The sequence below is a fragment of the Polypterus senegalus genome, chromosome 6 (assembly GCF_016835505.1).
Source record: "Polypterus senegalus isolate Bchr_013 chromosome 6, ASM1683550v1, whole genome shotgun sequence".
NCBI classification, from domain to species: Eukaryota; Metazoa; Chordata; class Cladistia; order Polypteriformes; family Polypteridae; genus Polypterus; species Polypterus senegalus.
Window position 1 is genome coordinate 107,689,656 of NC_053159.1, and position 16,942 is coordinate 107,706,597.

General features: G+C 38.0%; 1 protein-coding gene across 1 annotated transcript in view; it reads left to right on the forward strand.

The window, feature by feature from the left end:
• Positions 1 to 16,942, forward strand: part of aatf (apoptosis antagonizing transcription factor) — a 148,671-nt gene that overhangs the window by 120,840 nt on the left and 10,889 nt on the right. Inside the window, exons 9-11 of the mRNA XM_039756722.1 lie at positions 7,171 to 7,238; positions 7,731 to 7,811; positions 10,547 to 10,618. Coding sequence (XP_039612656.1) covers positions 7,171 to 7,238; positions 7,731 to 7,811; positions 10,547 to 10,618 — 221 coding nt within the window. The remainder of the gene's footprint in view (positions 1 to 7,170; positions 7,239 to 7,730; positions 7,812 to 10,546; positions 10,619 to 16,942) is intronic.

The following is a 16,942-nucleotide window of genomic DNA, read 5'->3' on the forward strand; positions in this document are numbered from 1 at the left end:
AAATAGAACGCACTAACTTGTCCAGGCGAGTCAGAGCTTGGAGGAAGGAAGGCAACACTCGTCTTGGAGGAGTAGCACTGCAGTGGAGAGAGATGAACTTTGAAAGAATGACAAACAACCTGTTTATTGTTTGTAAAAGGAATTTTTGTAATAAATATCCTTTTATTTTAACCAAGACTGTTTTGTGTGTTTGTGGTATGGGTTTTAGGCTCAGTGGTGCCCCCTAGCCTTCGCAAGAGATTACATTTCTCATCTGGTCTGGGAACGCCTCTGACTCCGGACCCCCCCCGGAGGAGTTGCAGGAGGTGGTTGAGAAAAGTAATGGACATCATTGCTTAGACTGCTACCACCGTGACCTGAACCTGGATGAGCAGCATAAAATGGATGGATTATTATTAGAGTGTGTAGGCACTTTAATTCCTCTATTATCATGCAAGCTGACAGAGTAGATATAAGTGTTACACAGTTGTTCAGCAGACAGTACTTTGTATATTTGTTGTTAGTGTGTGCCAACAGGCCCGGTAAATGAAAAGAAACTTTGGTAGCGTATCATGAATTTCATTCTTTTTCACTGCAGCACTTCCATCATAATGATACTGCAGCATTAAAATTCCCACTACTATTTAAATCATTACCTTTTAATCTGCCCCTTCATACATCACCTAATCTAAATATGAGGCTATCTGAATCTTTTTTAGTCATTGTGTTCTGTATTCTTACATAATTTCTGTATTTTGTCCCTCTTTCTTATTTAGGTAATTGTTCAGTTATTCTTAGTTTGTATTGCTTCATCTGCATTTTAACATAGAGCTAGATAACTCTTGACCATGATGTATTGCTGCTTCTGTATATTGTTCAGTTCCTGTTAATTTAAAACACTTTCACCATTGTTATTTACTATATTTCAGTATTTTAATAAAAGTAATGTATTGTTCTTTAACTCCTTTGACTAGCTAGTGACTTTTGACCACAATACTTCAACACCAGTATTTCATGTGTGTCCATCATTTACCAATTTGTTGACCTGGATGCATTTCTCAGTTTGTTTGTTTTTTTTGACTATTCTTTGATAACCTTCAACACTTTTCCTTTACTAGGCTTTACCTTTCATTATTTTTAATTTTGGGCATTGTGTTTCTACTATAAATGAATAACCTTTTGCATTGCACTTAGCTTTCATTGTTCTGTTTGCCAAATGATAAAGTGTGGTTTGATTTTTGACCCCTTGTAATTACATTGATTTCTGTGCATTGTTAACATCCAGTACTTGTCCTTTCTTGGTCCAAACATACTTTACTTTAGGTAACATTCAGTATCAGGACTAGAACTGCATAAAAGACTGCTGTGCTGAACAGAAAGCCTCAGCAACTGAGAGAATTCTCTGAAGCAACCATACTGAATATGTCTCTGCAAAGGGGGTTAATTGAGGCTGTAGTGGGGGTTAATTTAAATTAAAATTTCAACTAATGGAGGTCATGGAAATGTCTGCAAACACCTGATTAAAACAAATGGCCCCGCCATTCAAAACTTTATCTTGGTCAGTTCCCGGAGGGGAAACGTCTGAGTGCGGAAGGCTTTCGACGTTTTATACGAGAAGTGACTAATGGGCAACACTTGTTAGCACAGCATCTGCAGAGGAGAAGAAACTGAGAGACACAGAAATAAATAATAAAGGCTCCAGATTGTGCGACCGCTGTGCCAACTGCTGCCATGCATGCACAGCCAGCCTGAACAGTGTGGCTCCCAACATCTGGTGGATCTCACCAGGGAAGGGTCCAAGTCACAGAACCCTGCCGACTCTAAATATGGTGCTGGCGAGTGTAGCCTGTAATCACTTAGCTGCTGTTTGGCAAGTGAGCTTCAATAGCTCACTGCTGCCTCGTTCATCACTAGCAGACATCTGCTGAGCTGTGAGGCACACGCACATCCATCCTCCTCCGCTGCCACTCTCCTCTGGATGCTTCCTTAGAGCACCCCCAATCTATTTCTTTAGGAAAGAGATGATCTGTAAAGATTACTGCTTCATTGTGTACAGGTAATTGTTGAGATGCCAGGCACCCTTGACAGACACACAGTTGCACCTGTTCTGCTGACCTGCTTCATTTCCTTCTGGAGAGAGTGGGATTTTGCACAGACTGCAGCTCAAGCCGCAGCTACGATAAGACCAAGGAGAGAGACTATATGTTTGCTGTCACCTTCCTTCCTGGTTGTCGCTAGGAAACAGGGCTTTAGAGAGAAATCCTCACAGCAGCACAGACACAACTTGCTTGCTGGAGGACAGCGACTTTCCTTTGCTATTAACCATTTTTGTGCCTTTATTCCTTTACTACAATGGGAGTAATTCCTTTCTTTCGAAAAAAAAAAAATCAAACGTCTCAAATTCTTCCCTCAAGAAACAATAAAAGAAAACAAACAATGGTAACTTATAAAAAAATATGTGCTAAGAATGAATGGTTCAATAGAATAGATATCTCTGAATGAACGTTTATTATAATAATGCCTTGCCCTTGCCAGCGCTAGAAGTCAGTGTCAGATGCATTAGAAGTCAAGGTATCTCAGTGCACAGAACAGTGAAGATCAATCAATATTCAGCATGTCACTGTGTCCTGTGTATGTAATATGTTTTGAGCTCATTGAAACAACCTGCTTATAAAATATTTTCATTTCATATACAGTATGTGTTTTGTTTCTACCTACTACTGTTCTTATTAGGTTACATTTCTTGAATTTCCTGTTTATTCAGCATTCTTGCTTTTTGTCTTATTATTATGCTGTATCGGTCCTTGAGAAAGTATTTTGTGGGCTCTGCCAGGTGAAACGCAAAGAATGTTCTTTGTTTTCAGTGATTTCTACCAAGCATGGACTAAAGTTTCTAGTTAAACTCTTGTTGGCTTCTTCTGCCAAAACAATATTATCTTAAAAAGTTGAACCCCAGACATGTTGACACACAACAATCACAGACCTGCTCAAATCTGAGACTGTTGAATTGAAGTCATTCATAACAACCCTCCAATACAATACAAAAGCCAGCAAACAGAGAGCGGGTTAGCATACAGACAGATAAAGGGAGTTCAGCCTGCCTTTAGTCAGGGGCAAAATCTTCACGGGACTGTATGCTGAAAAAATCTTTAATTCAAGTTAACTTTAAAATTACTGAGTCATGATTTATTTTTATTTTTTTTTTGTGATTATTTTGTCACCTTTGTGGCTCTGAGATGTGACTCTAAGCAGAATACCCTTTTTATTGTGTATTTTTCAGCTTTGAACTTGTCCGTTCATGGAGCTAACACTCCCTGCTTGTGTATCCTTCATATTCCAGTTCTGTTCGGTCTGCATTGCTTTCTGGTAATTTTAAGGACATTTGTAATTGCTGACTGGGAACACAGTCTTTTTGCCCCCCAACAGAAAACAAAACCCTTCATTCTAATTGCAGTGATATAAGGGAAAAGTTGTTAAAATAGGGGACAGGTAAATTTGTTAATGCTAAACTGGGAACTTTGAACAATTAGAAAATCATCATTAAGTAAAATGGTGTATTTAATATACAGATAAAAGCTTGTATTCATGTGACTTTCAAGAGACACTCTTTACTTGGGTCTTTAGTGACCCAGCATATATAATATAATACAGTCACATATGTAAATTTGGGAGACAACTTCAGGGCTTGTCAACTTGTAACACCACTCAATGCAGAGAGTTAGTGCTGCCACCTAATGCCTCTCCTCTCATTCGATTCATACTCCTGGGCCTGCCTCTTCTGCCTGCTTACACCTCATAACTGGGGCTGCTGCCATCATGGAGTCAGTCTAGGTCAGGACATGCAACTAGAAAGATGTTATTTACCCCCATCCCCATCCCTTACCCAGTACATCATTTTGTTGTTGTGTTTTTCATTTATACAGAGATCACTGGATGGTGCCCCAAACTTTGTAAATTTTTTTTTTGCCCTTTGTGTGTGTGTGCGTGTGTGTGTGTCTGTCTGTCTGTCTGTTTGTCGCTCTGTCATCTTTTAATACAACAATATAGAATAAAGTCAATTTGAAAATTACACAGTAACAACAACAGATAGAACCTGCTGAAATTCACCAAAAGAAGCTGTTTGGGTACCCATCCTGCACAAACTTTACGGTACCCCAAGTTATCATTTGCTATGGCATGTGCAGAGTCAGAGCTAATATCCAAATGTGCAGCGACCACAGACCAAGTAATCCACTGGTCTTCTCTGATGAAGGCATTTTTCACGTTGATGTGACCTTGTGTTCTTGATGTTGATGGTTGACTAGATCGAGCTTCATCTATTACATTTGTTCTTCCCCCTTTAAATCTTTCTACCCACTCTAACTTTTTTTGAATCATGCTGTTTTCTATTTTATACTGAGCCAAAATCATTCAGTGAATTTCGGAAAGTTTCACTCCCTCTGCCCAAAGAAATCTCACAACAGTGCGTTGTTCAACACTGGCATAATCCCACAGCAGAAAGTCTATGTTCATCTGACTTTGGCTTCAACTAGACTAATGGCAGAGTGCTGGTCTGTGTGTGTTCAAACTACCCGCAAGCCATCACAAACGTGTTGTATTGTGTCATCTTCTGTCTGTTGCAATTACCACATAATTTTCAAATTGCCTTTACTTTTTGCTTTACCCTAATATTTCCTGCAAAACCTAAAGTGCAACAGATTTCACAGTCATATTGTGCTACTCAGCACAGTAATCACAGATCTGTTATATTTTTGTGTTCATTGCGACATGGCTCCTGGCACAAATTGCTGATCATCTATTTTGCAGTCTACTGATACTGGACATATGTGGCATCTTCTTTGTTTTTTGTATACTTCTGCTTCTAAAAGAAGCTGTTTCAGGTGATGTGGCCTGTGCTGTTTCACTCCTTGCCCCCATTCACCTTCAACCTCCTCCTTCTCCTCTTCTGAAGCCTGGCCCTTTACAATTTCCTGCTCACAACATTCAAGATCTGACTGCATCACTAGTATCACTCAACATTTTCATTTGTCTTCCCACTACATTCCTTAAAGTTTCCCTCTGACTTGTCATCTGCCACCAATGACAGGACTTCTTCATGGGCTTGTTCTGCCACATTTCTTTTCTTGTCCCTTACCTCTCTAAACTCATAAATATCTAAATAATAAGTAACAAGATGGAAACACAGCTGTAATGAACATATACAGTACATATAGAAACAAATCCTGAAAAAAACATGTTTTGTTCAAGTACTGTTTACAAATCTAGCACTTAAAAATGTGCATGTAAAAATACTGACAGTTTACCACATTTGGGGTTGCTATTAACCGTATTTGTTTTCAGTGCAAAAGTGATCATAATACAAAAATTTTAGGCTGTTTTCGTATATTTTTGGTATGGAATTGCTGCAAGTAAAATGAATGAGACATACCTGTCCACGATAATCATCTGACATCAAAGGAGCTGTAAACATGATGTCACAAGTCGCACCTTAACTATACAAGGGTTAAAGGATTGATGGAAAGTGGAGACAATCCATCAGAATTCAAATGGATTTACACTACGACATGCACAAATACCAGGTCAGTTTAGAGTCACCAGTTAAACCCCTACATGTGTGGGTTGCGGAATTAAAATTCGAGTACCTAAAGAAAAAATATCCACGTAAACAAGGGGGGTAAACATTAAACTCCATAAACAGACAGTTGCCATACAGGGGTTTGGGCACAGTCTCCTAGATCTGTTTGACTACTGTGCTAACCACTGTGCCATTGTGTGATATTATGACTATAAAATAGACTGAAAATCTGAGCACGCTTTTTAGCCTTCAAGGTTCATAGTTTAGCAATCCAGATTTTGCTATGCAATGCTTAGAGGATTTCCTAAGAAAATTCTTGATCCAAATCAAACAGATACATAGAAATAAAGCATACCATTCTGCTTTGATTCACATTCAGGACTCATTGTGGGTGAAAATACTCAAGTGAATAAAATAGAATCTCTATTGTGTCTAAAGTGGTGTCTGCTAGTATTCTATGTTTAAACTAAAACGCTAAACCAGAAATATTTTTTTTTAAAAATTAAAATTAAATTAAGCTTAAAACTAGAGTGATAATGGCCAATTTTGCTTTTTTAATGCACAGTAAACTGGCGACTATGGCTTCTGTTACATATTTCCTTCTTGCAGCACTTGGCTTTGCAGGTCTATGCTTGCAGGATACAATGTTACAGAGCTGTGTAACAGGAGATTGGGAGCTGCATCCATCTGACAGGAGTGACGGTGATGAAGTGAGAGAGATAAACTGATAGATTGGCTGCCAGAAAGATGGTGGGGATCAGTCAGATAAACGCGGCGTTGCAGTTACGCACTCTGTTCAAGTGATAAGAAGTTCACGTCTCGCTTCTCTCTCAAACGAGGCCAGAGTATATGAAAAATCGAGAGGAAAGTTACGTGCAGACAGCCTAACTCCATGGCCAGAATCCTGATCCTAAAGCTGCCTTTAGAAGACTATAGTTATTCAAATAATACATTTTTGTTATTTCTGTCTCAGTGATTCTTAAAAATGTTTAGGATACAAAGTGCTGTATGTCGAATAAGATGCAAAATAGAAATATTTCAGGACAGTGTGAATTTGAAATTATGTCCACTTATGTATGGCATTAGGCTGATGGAGACATATGGTACATGCCTAACAAATAAGGCTTTTGAACATGGAGAGGTGGCTAACTGCATTAGAATTTAAACCACAAAGTTGTTGGTTCAGTCTCATTTTATGCCTGAGTAATTCACATAACATGTCTGTGCTGCACATCAGCAAGTCTGTCATGCCCCACAACAAATTGTTGAGTAATTTGATGCTGGCTTTAGTGTTCTCTGTTATAACAAGCAACATTTGTAGATGGTTATTTGGTCACACAAGTTAGCCAATGGGATAGCCATTCTCTCATACTAATCTAGTTGCGAGTAAAAAAACCTATATCAATCAACTTTAAATTACAGATCCTGCAAAGCAATTCTATAGTAACTTTGATAGTTGTGTTTGAAAAGCCATAAAGTACTGATTTTTCTTTATATATTTTAAGTGGTGAATATAGGAAATTGGAATTACTCCAGCACAAGTGATATTGACCTGTGATTCCTGCTAGACATCCTGTCAGATTGTAACATCATTCATTTTTTGTTTTTTAAAACAGCTTTTAAGAGAGCTGATTGAAAGAAAAACGAGTGCTGTTGATCCCAATGATCAGGTGGCAATGGGCAGGTAAGGTGTTAAAATCTCACTTTTCACTAGCCTCTTCTGCATGCCTAACACTTTGTGCTAATTCATATTTCTGCAATTTCTGTCCTAAGGTTGGAACAGGTTATTCAAGGTAGCTTTATTTGGAACTTGTCTTTGACTATAGTGCTCACAGCTTATGTATATTGTTTTCCAGCATTAGTAATGGATTATTGAATCTGTTTAGAGCACTGTTTAGTTTTTATGGTTTTTTTTTGGTTTTTTTTTATCTGTCTGCCATAACATAAAAATCAAAAACTGTGTATTTTGTGTTATAGATGCAAACTTGCTGTCAGCTGTGGTCATCAATTTGAAGACCATAGCAGACAGAATATAAACATCAGGGAAATGTCACAAGAGAAACCACTCCAATCTTGGAAATGAGTATTAGAAGAACTGTGGCCCTGCTCATATATAAGTTACGTTTACTATACTGGTTCTTCTTACATCTTCAAATTCTTTCCTTTGTTGCTGCAGGCAATGGCTGGCTATTCAGAGGTTACGAAGCAAAATTAAGAAGAGGGTAGATACCAAAGCTAGCAAAGGACGAAAAGTCAGGTAAGTTCCAGTGATGTGTCCTATATGTCCAAATGAAACTCAGCCTGATTTCACTTAAGAAATTGTTTACTGAATTCAGTTAAATTTCATGCATATGTCTTCTTGTATCCCTTAAGTAAGTATGTCTAGTGTACATTACGGAGTGTGTGGTTAATTTTCCCACCAGCAGTTGCAGTAATGTAGCTAGTATTATCCAAATGTATGTAATATTATCCAAAATCTGACAAATATAATTATAGGAATCGCTTTGGTATATTTTCGGTAGCATTCATTTGTTTGTCAAGGATGTGACAAGGACATGTATTGGTGGTGGGAGTAGTAGCAGTATTTGTATTTGTACAAAGTTTGTGAAATTCCTGCTTGAATGCCCAATCAATATGCAACACATTACAGAGCTTGTAGGGTGTTATGTTGTGTAGGGTCTTGTGGTGATTAAAGAAACAGGAAGGAGTTAAGTTACACAATTAATTATGTATTATTGATAATATGCCCAGAAATATTAAGGAAGCAGAATATAATGTCAATATTAGTAAACTATACTATTACAGGATAACTAGCAGTGCATCTTCCAGCACCTTCAGTCTAGCTTGCTTTGCTGCCACATGGCCTTCGAATGAAGTATTGAAACAGGCCACATGTATGTCTCAGTATGTCTGCTGAGATAGAGTTGTCTTTATCATGGTCTTCTCTTCATGGCCAGATGGTGTGAGAGAGAGGTAAAGGCAAGGTGCCCATTTTTATAACATTCTTACCACAAAACACAAACCAATAGGGCGTAGTGGTACAGACTGGACTCGGATTCAAAATCAATCATAAATAGCAATACTTAAGACCAATAGAATAAATTTACCTTTCCCTTCCTAGGCCAGTTATCAATGAAAGTGCTCTTGTACAACTCATCCCCCTGTTGGCTTTGTTTAGGCAGTTTATGGGCTTCCTGAGGGAAATGGCTTTTATGCCCTTTTATGTACAAGCATAATTGCCCTTGACAAGCTGGCTTGATACATGTTTCAAATACAAATATCTTTCCCAATAATTTCACATCCTAAATCAATCTTAAAGACTAATATTTTGGGGGGTTAATATTAAAACACTGCTGTCATTGATAAAGTAAAACATGTCTCCTGAATCACTATCTAATATTACATTTGCTTTGTCTAGCTTACAAATAAACACATACAAAATAGGCTAGCTATCACTTCACCATATAGGATCAATACTGTCACATGGATAGAGCACAGTGAAATTCTTACTTGCATATGCTAATCAACATTGCTGTTTCACAGCACCGTAATAAACAGGAATGTTTCAAAATAGTATTTTTGTAAAAAGCTATTTTGTTTAGAAAAATAAGAAATTTTCAAGTTTACGGCCTGTAGGTAATTTATGTGGGGGGAACAAAAAAGAAAACGAAATTGTCTTCTGGAGGTTGGGCCCATATTAGTACGTGCTTCACCCACTAGGTGAATATTCTAGAAACCCTTCTGCATCAGCGTGTCATCTGGCATTGTTGTGAAGTGTTGCGTTCAGCTTCATTGAGTTTTTTTCAAAGACTCTTGCAGCGCGTTTGCCTATTTTGTCGGAAGATTTGGGCATAAAAGAAGTCTCAGCAAAATTTGTGCCTTGCTTGCTCACGTCTAAACAAAGAGATGATCGCTTGGTTACATACTGTGTATTGAAGGAGCAGTTGGAGGCATCCCTGATTTTTTTCCAAAATCATAACCAGAGACAAATCTTGGTGCTATGTTTACAACCCCAAAACGAAACAGCAATCCAGCCAATGGAAAGCTGCCTCTTCCCCACAACCCACAAACACAGGACTAGTGAAGTCGAATGTAAAAACAGTGATCATCTGCTTCTTTGACATTAGGGTGATTGAGCGCTTGGAATTCACCTGATCTCACCCCAATGTGGAAGATGTGAAATAAAAAGCCCTAAAAGGGATCAAAATCAAGGAGTTCTAAAACTCTCAATAAGTGTACTACATCAAATGGACAGTACTTTTGAAAGTGTAAAAATAAATACATAAATTTCTATAAACAAACTCCGTTGTTTTGTTTTTTTTGGGTCCCCCCTCGTATACATTCCCCCCACATCTATGTAGAGTTTTCTTCAGGCACTCTGGTTTTCCTCTCAAATCCCAAAGATGTGCAAGTTAGATTAATTATTTAGCTACTCTACATTCACTCTCTATATGAATGTTATTTCTATTTTGCCTTTATTTTGAGCACTTGTATTTTGTTATTTTATGTACTGAAAGTGGAAATCTTGAGTTTTGAGTTACAGTAATTCAAAAATGCTAAAATGCTTTCCATCAAAACTTCTGTTTAGTTTCCTTGTTCACTTTCTTCATTGAGCAAAAGCACTTTATTGAGCTGCCATAATTTCAAAGAGACATACCATCAGTGTTCAAATCGATGTCATAAGTTAATTTATTAATAGAACCCAGCTGTTGCCGCTTTGCTCTGGAAAGCCTATAATTATTAGCTATCAATATTCTGAACTGTCATATAAAACAGCTTCTCACTTAACTGAGGCATTTAAGAAATTCAACACAGTCTAAAAGAACTTGGCAAGAAGGTAAAAATAATTCTATTTCTATTTTGCTAAATATTCTGTTGTTTCAGATGTAACATTATAAATGATGCTATTTTATGAAGGGGACATTTGGAAGAGTGGCTCAAAGTGCACTGTAATCTCTGAAGTTATTTCTTTAACCTTTTTACTCTGTGCAGGTTTCATGTTCACAGCAAGTTAGTGAATTTTATGGCACCTATTGCCCAGAGTCCAGTGAATGATGATGCCTGGTAAGTAGTATATTAATAACGTTCATCAAAACACCTTTCCATGACACAGTGATATTGACCTGTTCTTCAACCCATCAGCCTCCCCGTCTCTCCTTATCAGATCTCCATTTGTCACCAGCATCAAGAAGCTGGAGGGGTCAGTCAGATTTGGTGGAGAGATCTGGCTGGCAACTTGCTCCTGTAATTACTGCACCTAAACCTCCCGTCTGTCCTTCAGATCTTTAAACATTTCCTTATTTAATTACAGGATTGAAGCATGTGCTTTGTGTCTTTCTGTCGTAAATTTTCCTTTTATCTTTGAGAATTTGTGCACAAATTCCAGAACCGCTGCTATCCAGTTATTTTCAAAATAAATGACTTCCTGTTTCTCTAACCATACTATCACTTTCAGCCAGGTAACTCTATATAAAGAATACCCTCGTTTTACATTCTAAGAGACACTTTCTGTTTTTTTCTTCTGTGTGTTTGTTTCTGTATTCCTCACAAAAGAATCCAGTTTTTTCATGGTAGACTTAGTTCTGTGCAATTGATGAAAGTGCTTTGCTGCTTTCTTTTGCCCATAACATAGTCTTGACAGTCTGTTACATCACGTTATATATTCTACAAAAAGTGACACACACCTTACTCAGCTGCAGCTTCCTGATAGTACTGGTCAAGTAATTCTGAATAACCTTTGATAGCCATTTAAACAAGTTTCCTTAGTTGAAATTAGAAAGTGTAGGTTGCGTTATTTTAGAAATCTTTACTCAGTGTAAGCAAAAGTTGTTCTCATGATAAACACAATGTACGGAATATAAAGTATCATATTTGGGATATGAGATGTGTCTTTTGTAATAGAATTGCTGCTGAGTGAGTTAAGTGAGAATTAAGAGTTCAAAAAATACTCATCTGTACAGTCACTTTTGCTGTCCACTCACATGTGTTAAATCTGCTGAGGCTACTTACGTAACTGTTTTGCTGTTCTACACATGAACATTTCACATTGCATCCCTTTTTTGCATTTTGCAAAGGTATAACACCATTTCAAAATTATTTTACAGATTACTGTTCTTATCAAGAAGGAGGTGCTCTTCCTCATTTCCTTGCAGAGGCAGATGCCACACTGTGTTCACCTCATTTCTAATCATATTAAATATTAGTAGCATTTTACTTTCCTGAAGACTTTAACAGTGCCAATATGGTCTTTTGTTTTTCTCTTATGGGAGACTTACTCTCTTCTTTATCAGATTACCAAATGAATTCTATACAGTGCCAGAACAGACTTAATCACGCTGTTAGACATTATTGCATTACATTAGATTGGCATGAAGAGCTGCCTCATGTGTATGAACCACCCAGCCCCCATAGCTCTAAAGAGAAGGTATAAGCTATGCATCATCATTAAAGATGGCATTTTGTACTCAGAAAGGAGTCATGGGGTCTCGGTGCAGTAATTGTTGCAAAGGTGAACAAGGGCACTTCGGCACCATCAAAGTTTATAGGCTAGAAAACCTTAAAGGGAGGCTTGAGAGTAGAACAACTTTACAGGTTTACAAATAAAAATTTTTAGAAATCAAATGCTTCCTCTCTAAAGCTCAACAAAGTAATTATATCCGCTATTTAGAAATAAAGGCTTCTATTCAAGTTCAATGATTGAAAAGTGCTGTTAAATTACTTTAAAGCAGGAACTTGCATTTAGAAGCTTTATTTCATGACTTGAAAAGCTCTATCCATCCATTTTCTGCATTCGGTTTCATTTGGTAAAGAAAAAAACAGCCATGCTTATGATTCCAGACCCAAACAGCATATCAATAAAAACTTAGAAGAAACAACACTATCCAGAGGAAAGGTGAGCACAAGGAGTACATGCAAAATCCATACAGAATATGACGTGAACTGGAGAATCTGCTTTGTAATGCAGCACTGTTACTTGAGATGGAAGAGAAAAAATAAAGATGTCTCTTAGCTATGCCTGTCATTCAGTACAGCAGGAGGCCTGCCACTGGTTGATGCTTTTTTACCATAGGTAACTACAGGTTGGATTTTGTAACATGCAGATTTGTGAAGTTTGATGTTTGCTTTACTGCAGTTGAACTGATTGGACGAATTGTAACGGTTTTCCCAGTTTCTTTCTTTTTTAAGCCAAAATTGTGCTATTATTTTTATTAAATGTTATGTTATTCCTCAACACTTGAACTACCAGAGCCTACAAAAAACTCATAGATCCGTCCCACCTTAAATCGCTTCGCACCTCTCCATCTGCGTCTTTTGTCTTGGAAATGTGTCGATAAGCAGCAAACAGCAAGCAGCCTGCTATCACATCCCCCCACCCTGCACAGTTTTCTCAGCTCAAATCTGTTTACCTGCGTGTCGGTTGCTTAGAGTTGTATAGAGTGAGAAGTCAAGCAAAATGACACCTCTTATAAATACTATATCGTTATTTGGAACACATGCATTTCATGTGTCTTCCGTGTCTACAACGATCTATGTAAACACATTGTTAAAACAGAAATGTTTTTCATGTTTTAGTAATAATTGACAAAATGTAGACATGAAGTGTATAATGTGTGAAGCCTGAAGTCCAAATATCAAAGAAACACTTTCACAAAAGGTACAAACATAACAGAACAAGTGTGCTTCTATTCAGAAATATAACTGCAGAAAAAGAACCCGCGTTAGGGTGTGACATTGACACACATTTGCTACGACCGCTTTGGTGGTGCAACGGTATCAACTGTTGACTGGTAATCAAAACTTCACAGGTTCGATCCCAGACAAGTCTGTTTTCAAAGTGAGCTGCTCTTATTCTTACTTTTTTAGAATAAAAACATACATTTGATTCCAGTCTGTAACATCCGGTGTAATTTATGATACTTGTAAAGGTTAGCTTTGTTTGTTTTTTTTTTATTCAGTTTTATTCTCTCAGTCGCATTCACAATATCACCCACCCCCTAGCATTTGACACTGCTATTTTCACATAAAGATGCGCTATAACAGAGGTGAACTCAGATCATGACGACACCTCTACATCAGAGCAAGAATGCATTTTTGCCATACTAAAGTGTCAGCAGGCACTTTTCGTGGCATTACAAGTATTTTTTGAGCATGCCCTCTGCACTCTGCTTGTGACTTTACGCTGAAGGACATAAGTAAATAAATAAAGGCAAATAAGTAAATAACATTCGATCTGGCTTTTATGTAAGTTTCATATAAATGTTAATGTTTTGGGCACATGCACCATCCAGATCTAAACACTAGAGTGGAGAGTCTATAGCTGCGGGTGGAAGTTGCCATCACTGTACTTTGTATATAAGAGCCAGATCGAATGTTTTAACGATGTGTTTACATAGATCGTTGTAGACACGGAACACACATGAAATGCATGTGTTCCAAATAACAATATAGTATTTATAAAAGGTGTCATTTTGCTTGACTTCTCACTCTATACAACTCTAAGCAACTGACATGCAGGTAAACAGACTTGAGCTGAGAAAACTGTGCGGGGTGGGGGATATGATAGTAGCCTGTTTACTGTTTGCTGCTTATCGACACATTTACAGGACAAAAGACGCAGATGGAGAGGTGCGAAGCAATTTAAGGTGGGACGGATCTACAAATTTTTTCATAGGCTCTGGTAATTGTAGTGTTAAATATAATCTATACTAATAAAAGGCAAAGCCCTCACTGACTCACTCATCACTAATTCTCCAACTTCCCGTGTAGGTAGAAGGCTGAAATTTGGAAGGTTTATTCCTTACAGGTTACTTACAAGTGTTAAGCAGGTTTCATTTCGAAATTCTACGCGTAACGGTCATAACTGAATCCTACTTACGTACATATATACGTCCATAGCCTGCAGCTCGGTCGCCAGCTTCTCCGCTGTTTTATTGTTTGTTTATTACGTTTATAGTTATTGTGTAGGTATTTTAGACTTAGATTACATTGTTCAGGTACCCATTTCTTTTACCGTTCCAACAATACCCCCATTAACATGTCTATCGAGGTGATCACCATCGATCAAAGAACTGTCACTTACCGAATGGTTTCCATGCCCGGAGATGCCACCTACTTTTCCTTTCTCTGTGTTACATATTGCACGGCCATATCAGGCTCACTCTTGATATCCGGAGGAACATTGTGTCTTATGTATTGAATGACTGATGACAGTACAAGAGATAATTATACTACACAGGGGCACTATAAGAGTGAAATGCTTAAGCCCTTCACCTATGCTTCTGCATGTGAGTTAGTGGCTGCCGCTGAATTGTTTGGTTGTCAGTTTCAAGTTTACCGAAATCGCCAAACATTTTACACCTTTGGAGAACTGCCAATGCCTCTTAAACATCTTAGATTCACAGGTGACGATTTGAGTAGTGGACACTTTGATGTTTATGAATGTTTCAACTCTCAAAAGCTGGGTGCGAAGTTATCGATGAAACTGGTTCTATGCTTACAACACTTGACAGATGCTGAATGTCACTTCAACACAAGTCCTGCAAATACTAACGTAATTGAAACAAACCATGAAACTCAAACCGATTATGACAGCAGCAATCCAAGCTGTGAGAAAACAGAAAAAAGGAGGCGTGTCAGACATCGTGGTACATTTTCTGATGCAGCTAGACGGAAACAACTTCTTGACGCTGCCGCCAAATAGTCGCAGAAAAATTCACAAATTAGTAGACACGCTGTCGCTAAATACTCGCAGGCAAATCAACAAGTTCATAGACGCTGTCGCTAAATACTCGCAGGCAAATCCACAAGTTTAAAGAGATGCTGTCGCTAAATACTCGCAGGCAATTCCACAAGTTCATAGAGACGCTGCCGCTAAATATTCGCAGGCAAATCCACAAGTTAATACCAGGAATGCCTGTTAAACATCTTAGATTCACGAGTAGCAATTTGGGTAGTGAACACTTCGATAAATGAAACCTGTTATCTTTACAACGGTTGACAAATACGGAATGTAACTTGAACACAACACGTCCTCCAAATACGAACCTGATTGAAAGAAATAATGATAATCAAATCCTTGATGACAGCAACACTCATAACAGTGAAAAAACAATTACATTGACAATCATGTTACATTATTTTTAAAATGTTTCCTTTTCTTTTTCATAACTTATTTAACACACTACTTCTCCACTGCAAAACACAGGTATTTTGCTAGTGTTACATATAGGGGTCATTGCAGCAATCCAAACCCCAGACACAACCACATAGACACAGTTCTGGATTCAGATAAAAGGTTTAGTGCAACCACAATACCTTCTGAAAAGGTTGCACAAGACTTCTTCCTTTTTTTTTCCCTCCCTCTCTCCTCCTCCACTTCTCCCAGGTAAGCTTTGCCCATCCTCCACTACCAACTCCATCTCACCTGAGTGAGGCAGAATGACTCCATTTTCCTACAACCCAGGAGTACTTCCTGCACCAGGACATGGTCAGTCGTAAACACTTCCAGAATGTCGAAGTCCCATTAAGTAGGGAGTGTAACGCCTTGTAGCACCCCCTGGAGGCACCCACGGAATCCAACGCAGCTGCCCTATGGGACTGCAGTTCCCAGCATACCCTGCAGGTGTCCGGATGTTTACCGAAAGCCAGAGATACTGCCATCTAACATGTCTGGAGAGAATGTAGTCTTGTGTGATCATCTCCCCACCCCAGTTCTCTCCATTAAATTTGCCTGGTAAGGGTCAAGAACCCATACCGACTGGGATGCAAGCCCATGCATGCTATCCATTACAATAGTCAATGTATTAATAAGACAATCACCCAAGATACCATACTATAATGTGGTCGTTTTATGAATGGGTGCCATTTTCAGAAACCACAGCCTTACATGAAGTGCAGCTTGCAAAGTAATGTTGAATAATTCCACAACTTTAAACAAAATGTTGACTTAAGAACTATGGCTTGATCTTAGCCCAGGCTTATTCTTTAAGGACAGCCCAATAACAAATTAGCTATTTTTAACAAATGTTTGTGTTTCATTAAGAATAACATTATAAAATTAACTAAAACTACTTGTTTACATTTATGAGACAGCACAAAGATGACTCTGGACAATTAATTATTATTTCAGATTTAGCTCTATGCAAAGAATCACCATTACCATACTGTACGGCTTCTGCACATCTCATTTTGGAAAGAAAATGGCGGGTGCATGCCATGTTCTATGAGTGTTGTTCTTTCAAAGAAACATGCAATTTGTCCAGTCGTAATATTATACTACAATTGCAATATTTGTAAACGTGCAGTATATTCCTAAAAGCCTTTACTTAACATTGTGATCACATAAATATATACACGTACAAAATACTTGTGAAATTTTCAGCTTGCATA